Source organism: Sphaeramia orbicularis, chromosome 5, assembly GCF_902148855.1.
Source record: "Sphaeramia orbicularis chromosome 5, fSphaOr1.1, whole genome shotgun sequence".
Classification (NCBI taxonomy): Eukaryota; Metazoa; Chordata; class Actinopteri; order Kurtiformes; family Apogonidae; genus Sphaeramia; species Sphaeramia orbicularis.
The window spans coordinates 4,890,129-4,899,929 of NC_043961.1; the positions used below are offsets into that span (position 1 = coordinate 4,890,129).

General features: G+C 39.0%; 1 protein-coding gene across 1 annotated transcript in view; it reads left to right on the top strand.

Moving 5' to 3' along the window:
- The window catches only part of epha8 (eph receptor A8), a 366,079-nt gene extending 356,877 nt beyond the window's left edge, over positions 1-9,202 (top strand). The window contains exon 20 of the mRNA XM_030134865.1: positions 8,579-9,202. Within this exon, the coding sequence (XP_029990725.1) occupies positions 8,579-8,693 (115 nt within the window). The 3' untranslated portion in view covers positions 8,694-9,202. The remainder of the gene's footprint in view (positions 1-8,578) is intronic.
- Positions 9,203-9,801: the final 599 nt, after the last annotated feature.

Below are 9,801 nucleotides of genomic sequence, written 5' to 3' on the forward strand. Positions count from 1 at the left end.
GTCACCAGGACGTCAGCGGACCGCGTCCCGCGCACAACGCAACTTAACCCGGAAGTCAGAGAGGCGCTCGGTTTGACAGTCGGAACATGTGAATGTGGGATGTATGTTTGATCAAAGTTTGGGAGGCGGCAAACAATGAGAAGAACAATGGATTTACAGCAGTCAAGTGTGCATCCAAGACTACTGGCATGACGGTCTGACGGTAAAAAGGATGAAACGGAGCAAACGGACAGGAGATGAAGTAAATGGACAACCAGGTAAAGAGTGTGTGTATGTGTATGTGTGCATGCTTTGGCTTATCGCAGGAGTTTTCCCGGGGTACCTGACGGGGCTCTTCCGTCACAACAACATTAGAACAGCTGTTTCCACTTCCAGCTAAACTAAAATGACTTGGACCCAAAACCTTTTGCATCCAAACACAGAACAGTCAAACATTTAACATTCTAACATAGTAATAAAAACAGAATAAGATAAAGTAAATATCCTGTGGAATTTTGTCAAAAAATAAATATTCACATCATCAACAAAAGCATATTTGTCTCCTCAAGTCTCAGTTCAAACTCCAAACTTGAAAATAGGTAAAAGGGAATATGGATCAAATCTGACCAAACATCACAGTGTGTCGCTTCAAGTCATACTCACCTCCGTGCGCGATGAAGAAATAAGTTGGACATAGTTCGCAGAGTACCCTCTGTGAATCAACCCCCATCCGCTTTCACCGATGTCTTCTCTGTAGCTGCATTTTCTGTTTTTGCACGGAATTTCCATGATTTCCACCAATATTTACATGTCGGTGTCTGAGGCTTTTGCCTTTGTTTTCTGTGTGTCAGTGGGCGGAGCTCAGGAGGACGCTGATGATAGGTTGATGGACTCCTGACCCCACGTGTATGTTGGTTGATTGACAGCGGACACAGCCAATGGTGATAGCGCTGTCTCTGCTATAAAATGAAAGTCATGTTTGGAGAAAGACAACTGTCCTGCACTTTGGAGACACAGCCAATCAAATGTGGGACATCGTCTCAATATGCAGGATGTGGAAAAAAATGGTCATCATGTTGTTCAGTCTCACACAAAGCAGGACACCTGATCACCCTATCTGCTTGTGTCCAACACCACAATGTATGGTGCTAGTCTGGATTTCAAGCTAGCATATTAAAATATCAGTAACTGCATTTCCGTAAAATGTCAAGTGAATGTGAAGCAAACATAAAAATGAGATTTACATGTGTTTCCACAAACTGGTTTGGAACAAATAATCTAAGTTGTGTTTTCGTAGTAGAAGGTGAGACCCCTGGTTTTGAAAGTACAGTTGAATAAGCGGAGCATTCTGTTGTTGTTTTCCATCTAAAATGGCTGTGGTGTTTGTTTTCATGGATGAAACAGTGGAATAATTCCATCTCCTCATCAGTCCACATCGATTGTACCAGATATTAGTTCACATTTTCCAGAAAATCTGTGAAGATGCAGAAAAAAACATCTGATCAGTCACGACAGCTAAATGTTGAATACGTCAGAATTTATTTGAAAGAAAGGTGTTTCTATTTCCTATGAGAGCAATTACTCTATGGTAAAATGTGATAAAAAGTGCATAAATGTGAGTAATTTTTGCAAAATTAGAGAAGTTTTCTCAAATTTTGCTGTTTATATTAGCATCTTTAAATTTCTGAGTTTTAAAATCTGCATTAAATACATTTATGGAAACAAACCTAGACCAGTGTTTCTGTAAATGAAGTGGCAAATTGTATTTAGCTTGTTCGTGCAGCTTAAACCGCATATATTTGATATAAGAAAGATTAACTGCAGCATTTATGCTTAAAAATATAAAGGTTTGGAAAATAATCGTAAGACCATTGTGACAAAATAGTGAAAACTCAGCGTTTGTCATAAATGGTGTGTATTGTCTTGAGTCAAAAGATCACACATATGTTAGTTTTACAGAGTTAATAAAGAAATAATAATCAAAGGTAACAAAAAGAAAAATATATGATTTTTAAAGCAGTCTAGAAAGAATTAATATTCCACAAACAGGATATGAAAAGGTCACGCTGAAGGGCTGAGAACAGTTGACCATTTTTTTTTTTTTTTTTTTGTAGTTTTTTTTTTTTAAATCAGCCTTTTCCACTGCCAAAGACGAAGACAGAATATCATTTAAAAGACTTCCCGCTGTTCTCAAGACATTTCCTGCCATACATCCTGCTTGGAGTAGTAGAAAAATCAATGGTTAACTCTCTGAACATATCCTATATGTGCATGAATGAAAGGTACACACTGGGGCAACACTTCAGGCATGAAGCACAACAACTGTCCAGCCATGTTCACTCTGGATAACTGCGGCGGGCCAAAAGACAAGCTGCTAGCGGCGCTGTACCAGATGCATTTACTGATCTGGCAGGCTGAGTACATCTGGTACCTACAGCAGTATCTTGCATGTTCCTGCCAATATGAGAATGTTTTGGTTTTGACTGATTGTGTGATGTCTCCTGAGCTCAAAACACCGCAAAAAAAACAAGCAACTGATGCATCACTAGAGACTATGTGAGCGTGTCTGTCATCTGATTGGACGGACAGAAAAAGGTCTGGACCAAACATCGAGCGGACACTGATCTTCATAGTGTGGTCAGATAGAAGGCGATTCTCCGAGGGTGGATGTCAGCAAATCAGCCCAGAATAAAGGAGTAGTTTAGCTGCAACATCCAACTGGATCAGTGTCAGATCATGTTCTCACTCAAGTTAAGCCATCCACAGTTTGACCGTGTCTTCTGAATAGGCTTGAAGTGGTTGTTTGAGTCCATTTCTCATAATTATTAGACCAAACCAAGGTTATTATAGTTCACGAAAACTAACGAAATGACGAAAACTACAATAGGAAAAACATTTTCGTTAACTGAAATAAATAAAAACTATAATTAAAAGAAAAAAAAACGGTAACTAACTGAAACTGTATTGTGTGTTTACAAAACTAACTAAAACGGATAAAAATGATGGATAAAATTCCCTTCGTTTTCGTTTTTGTCAACATCGGATTGATATGAAATTGATTTATTTCGCTCAAGCAGTTTTAGCTAGCGGCACCATACGACACTTCACGGTGCGTCACTTGTGTTCACTTGTGGTTTCCAGTCGTCTTCTGGTCCCCACTCTACCTGGAAACATGGAGACTAAAGTTGGGAGAAAGTAGCAGAGTCCTGTCTGGGATTTATTTGAATACGACGACAGAGAAGAAGAGAAAAGAGACGACTAAACTAAAACTAATACTAAAACTAAACTTAAACTAAGCATTTGGAAAATAACAAAAACTAATAAAAACTATCAAACCTGCTCTAAAAACGAATTAAAACAAACTGAATTAGAGAAAAAAAAAGTCAAAACTAAATAAATCTAAACTACAATGAAAAATCCAAAACTATTAGAACCTTGGACCAAACAAACCATATTAAGCAGAAAAATTAGTCCAATACAATCAGTATTAATTTTTAATATAGTTTATTTCAGACAGAAACCTAATACAAAACATAGGGGAAAAAATAAAACTGTTAATTAAATGTGTAGGTTTGAAAATGCCCTAATATTTCCTAAAATAGGAGATACTTAGCGAGTGGTAGTAGTAATCTGCTAACCCCGACAGATGTTTTTTTTTTTTACTGTTTGCATTAAAAGTCATATTATCTGATTAGTGAGTAACTTTCCAGAAGGGTACTTCTATGAAACTGAAACCCCAGAATGGACCTAATGATGACCTCAGATAAAGGCAAAAAAAAAAAAGTATACTCTTGCTCTGAGCCATCCCATAATTAAAGAATTTTTATGAAATATTGGGTCCAAAAATAGGACCCAAATATGGACATTAAATCTCTCTAGGTGTCAGTGCATTAGATGTGTAAACATGTGTGTAAATGCTCTTCTATAGACTATAAATAAAGACACTGTGTTCAATGTGTGGATCCTAGTGGTTTTTCTAATCCACACATGTGGGTTTTTCATCAATCTCAGTCTCATTCCAGGTTTGGTGTGGAACCCATTGTGTCCACTTGCGTTACATACAGAACCTGCCCAGTTAAATGCATATAAATTGTGAATGATTTGGCAACAGTGGTCATTTTTGTGAAACACTCTGCCTTGCATAATTAGTTCAATTCCAAAAATGTGCCTGTGAGAGAATAAAGAGATATTTTTTAAAAAAATATTAGCATGTAATTTTCGTGTCCTTTTGATTGTGTTACATGCAGATTTTTGTATTAAATATAATGTAAAATAACATAAAATATGTTTTATCTGAAAAATAGATTCTCTTATCTAAGTATTTATTTTTAGAATAGACCCAAAGTGCTTCCAAACTTGCTTCATAACATTCGTCTACATCTGGTTTAATTTTTAGCCCCATGTCCTGTTTTTAGGACCAGTTTCATAGAAGCACCCAGAAAGACAGTAAAGTGAGTCTTAGCTTCTTGGACCATTAAAACCCAAAACAGATCTAAGCAAATAAGTGAGAACACGCATATTTTTGACTCTTTTATCAGATTCTTTCTTCCACGTGTAAGGTAAGGCGACTTTATTTATGTAGCACATTTTATTTACAGGACAATTCAAAGTTTACATAAAACATAAAAGCATAGGAAGATAAACTAAAAGACATTAATTGTATCAAAAACATTAACATTAAAATTAAAATAGACATTAAAATCATCAGCGACAAAATGTGATTTTAAAGTTCATTTAAAAGACATTATTTAAGAGTTTAAGAGAAAGCCGCAGTAAACAATAATGTTTTCAGGCCTGATTTAAATGTGTTGAGTAAACCCTCCTCCACTGGTGTTTCTATAGGAGTCAAGAGCTGAGCTGTCATTTTGATTTCATCCAAGATCTCAAGTTCAACCCTGACAACTGTCATCACACTGGATGAAACACAGCTCTGCTGTAATGGGAAAGAAAATGACTTCAATCTTCATGGTTCGCACTTCTACAGGTTTCTAAGGGTTCAGCTTGTGTTTAATATCTTACACGCCAACTGACCAGTCTATCAGATCAGTCTGTGGAGCTGCTCTGTTTTTAACACGAATACAGTGCACAATCATTTTATTAAACTTTTTTTATTAGTGTAAATCTACTGTCAGTCAAACCCAGGTGCAGTTTTAAAACGTATTAGAGGAAACAAAGGGAATAAAACCCAGTAAAGTGCTTCTGCGGGGATTTTAATGTGAAACATCTGTGTAGGGTGTACAGAAAGTTGGCAGAAAACATCCTCTGGTGAAGTTCTATTCCCAGGTTTTGTGCACATCTGCAGTTTTTAGAAGCAGGAGTGGAAAGTGAGGTTTAAAACATAACATTATTGGGTCTGATCAAGCGGTAGCACATGGACACATTTGGTGTTCAACAGTCTGTGTCATGTAATCAGAGTAACTTATATGCATGTATTTGACATATTTGAGTAGGTATTTATTAGGGATGCACCGATACGAGTATCGGCATCGGCTCCGATACTCAGTGTATGTACTCGTACTCGTAAAAGTAATCCGATACAAATGCACCGATACCACTTACGGCCGTGTGACATTCCCAGTTCAGTGCAGCAGGTACGAGGAGGAGGAATAATGTGTGTGGAGTGCGAAGAGTGTGGAGATTTTTCAAAATAAATGACGGTGATAAAAGTAACGCTGACTGACAGTAACATTACAGACACAGACAGATACAGACGCAGCGTTCTGTCCGTCCTCTGCGTACATTCCATCTGTTTTCCAGGTGCTGGCGGATGCGTAAACAGAATGAGAATACCAGCGGGTGTACGGAGCGGTGTGGACCGCCGCCAACAGAAGTGAAAACGAAACTTATCACTCATTTCTCTTTTCTCTTCCTGCTGAAGCTAAACTGTTAAACCTTACCAGAGAAAACGCTGCAATATTAGTACCACATTAGTGTTACCTCTGTCATCTCCGTGTTTGTTATTACTGACTTTCTTCTTCTTCTTCTCAAAAAAACTTTCCTCTTCTTCTTTTTTTTTGTTTATGTTTTGACTACTTTAATACATAACATGAGTATTACAGGGTGAAAAAACAACAATTTTTTCTGTCTTTTTTTTTTTTTTTTTTTACCGATACCAATACCAGTATCGGGCTCTGATACTCAGTGTGTGTACTTGTATTCATACTCGTAACAGTAATCTGATACAAATGCACCGATACCACTTCTGGCTGTTTGACATTCACAGTTCAGTACAGCAGGTACGAGGAGGAGGAATAATGTGTGTGGAATGTGAAGAGTGTGAAGATTTTTCAAAATAAATGCGGTGATAAAAGTAACGCTGACTGACAGTAACGTTCCAGACACAGACAGATACAGACGCAGCGTTCTGTCCGTCCTCTGCGTACATTCCATCTGTTTTCCAGGTGCTGGTGGATGAGTACCCAGACAGAGAGGGGTACGGAGTGGTGCAGATTATTACTGACTTTCTTCTTCTTCTTCTCAAAAAAACTTTCCTCTTCTTCGTGGTATTTGTCCAGTATGGTTAAATCAGAGCGGCGCCCCCTGGTGGATTAATTGACAAACGCTCATTCCAACACATTAAATGTCAGTAGCAGCACTTTGTTCCAGTCAGACTAATGACAACGACAATAAAGCACATTTACAAAAGGAACTAACAACTGGAATGGGATTATTAAGTACTGTATCGGTACTCGGTATCAGCAAGTACTCAAATGTAAGTACTCGTACTCAGTCTGGAAAAAAGTGGTATCGGTGCATCCCTAGTATTTATAAGCACTTTAACATTAGGCCCTTTTCCACCGTAGGAACTTTGGCAGGAACTCTGAGCATTACCTTGAGCTTTGAAAAACCCTAGTGCATTTCCATCTAAATTATACAAGTAAAAATATTTCCCTCGCCCCCAGATATCCTCCTTGTCTTGCCCATCCCCCCTCTGAAACAAGGGCGTTTCTCAATAGGTGCCACAACGTACCTATGAGGAGTAGGAGGGGAGGCACGGAAATTTACCACTGACATAACGGGGCTTGATAATGACTCTTCTACAGACTAACGCCCCCCATTTTGGTCTCAGCGCCCCCCTTCATACGTGGTCCTAAATCTGATACGTATCTGATATTTTCCAATGCGACTTCAGTCTGAACATCCAGGTCACATTTATCCGACCTTTACATCATTGAAATGCGACAACCGTCACAATTCTGCGTCCCAGGAGTGTTACTTCTGTAAACACTGTGTGTGCCTACATGGTCACGTGTTCCATCAGGACCTCTTTAGTCCATGTGGGTCACTTCAGGGTCACATTCAGTTCAAACTCAAAACTGATAGAAGTCGCATTTAATGTGGAATATGAACAAGCACACAAAAAAATGGATTTGACCAAAAAATCTGAATTGTGCATCAAGACCTGCAGTCTGAACATAGCCTCAGGCCCAATCCCAATTCACCCCTTGGCCCCTCCCCCTCTGCCCTCCCATTTGGCCCTTGCACTTGGCACTGCCCCTTGAAATGGCGTTGCAACAACCCTTCACCACCTGTTATGTCATCAGCAGTCGATGCTGCTATAAACAGATGCGACCACTTTATTTCCGCAAAGTGAGATCATGAATTGTGTAGAGATAACATGCCACTTTTAATTGGCATCTTATCTACATGCATTATAAGCTTTCAGCGCGTATATTTATGCTGCGTAAATTAGCATGCCATTACTGCGATTAGCGGTTAGGGTTAGCGATTTGCATGAATAGAGATTAGTGCAATTAGTGGTTAGGTTTAGGGTTTGGGTTAGGGTTAGCGATTAGCACGATTAGCGGTTAGGGTTAGTGATTCGCATGAATAGAGATTAGCGTAATTAGTGGTTAGGTTTAGGGTTTGGGTTAGGGTTAGCGATTAGCATGATTAGTGGTTAGGGTTAGCGGTTAGGGTTAGCGATTAGCACGATTAGTGGTTAGGGTTAGCGATTAGCACGATTAGCGGTTAGGGTTAGCAATTAGCACGATTATTGGCTAGCACATTGACACGCCATCAAATGGTGTTAAATACCACGCGAAAGGATGAAAATACATATGTATAGCACGCAGAATGCAATAAACTGGCGTCACATACAACGCGATTTCATGACATCAGTCTGGTTTCCTACAGAATTCTCCATGTCGTCAGCAGCTGTAAGCGTCTCTGTTCCATGGGCTTTGGTCATCTTTTTACGTCTATCACCCGCAAACCGCAGAAATGTGATCGATAACACATTGAAGCAGCATTAAATGGACGATCAAATGATTACATTTTTTTAAAGAAGAAAATACGTACATTTGTGTGTTTCTTTCATCACACTGCTGCATTTTTTAGCTGAGTTTACATCCATCTTGCCAATGATTCGAACAGAATTATGGGAAATTTGTTATACCCCTCCATTTGTAGTGTGATCCTGACAAATCTCCATTTCGAGGCTGTATAGCCGTTCCCCTCCAACTCATCGAGAATGGGGACACCCCTACCCTTTCACGTGAATGCACAAACGGGCTCAGGGGTGAACTGGTACTGGGCCTTTATCTCTGCAGTGACCTGTGTGTTTGTGTGTTTGTGTATTTGTGTGTCTGTGTTGCAGGGACATCCAGAGGCTGGGTGTGACTCTGATGGGCCACCAGAAGAAGATCATGACCAGCGTCCAACTGATGCGAGCGCAGGTCCTCAACAAGAGCGTCCCGTCAGTGCACGTATAACTGCAAGGCCCAGGTTTCTCCTTCTGCGCTGAAATCCAGAAACCGAGGCTTCTTAAAGGTCTAGGCGGACTCCATGGAAATGAAGATGACGATGGGAAAAAATGGGAAAAAAAAAAGAGAAAACGAGCAGGACCTTTACAAGACTTTTTCCTCAAGACATTGAAAGGTTTTAACTACAGAGCAAGTGAACATGACTTCTTTGGGACAAGTCCAACTTTTCTTTTTTTTTTTTTTCCTATCCAGTTACATTTTCTGAGTTTAAATGTCTTGTTTCTAAATGGAAAGACTGCCTTAATTACCACAAATTATTTTAATTTTATTGTCTACAAAGAGAAAATAATTTATCAATCATGAATTTATCAGAGTAATATGATTTACCGAAAACGGGCAATAGCAAGAGTATATTTAGTCTATAAGATGGGGGTGTTTTCTAATGTTTTCAAACAGCTTGAGGAAAATGAGGTCCAGAACGAGGCTTAAGTCATTTAAACAAAAAAAAAAAAAAAAAGGTGGAGAAAAGTACGTTAGGGCTCACCCAAGTTGCCAGAATGTCTTCGCATTGGAGAAGACCGACAGTATTTCACCCCAGGCTATTAATACCAACAAGAGGCACATTTCTCCACCGTCCAACCTTGATGAATGACCCCAGCAGAGCCCTCAGAGCAGGGGTCTCAAACATGCGGCCCGGGGTCCAAATGCAGCCCCCCCCCCCAAAGGTTCCAGTCTGACCCCTGGGATGAAAATGCAAAAATTCCACAGTCCAGGCTGTGGAACTCATTTTAGTTGCGGTTCCACATACAGACCAATCTGATCTACAGTCAAATAATAACAGCAGAAGAACCGACAAAAAAGAATGACTGCAGATTTACTATTGGGTTTGATATAAAAAAAATAATAATATTACACTATATCTGCCTATAAATAATTCAAACTTCACATTTTTTGACTTTATTTTAGTGCAAAAAATAACATTAAATTATGGAAATATAAATAAAATAACTTTTACAAACTATCCTGTAACAATAAAACGTGAATAACCTGAACAAATATGAACAACCTCAAATATCTAAAGAAAATTCAGCACAATTTGAACTCTTTTCTGCCTGTT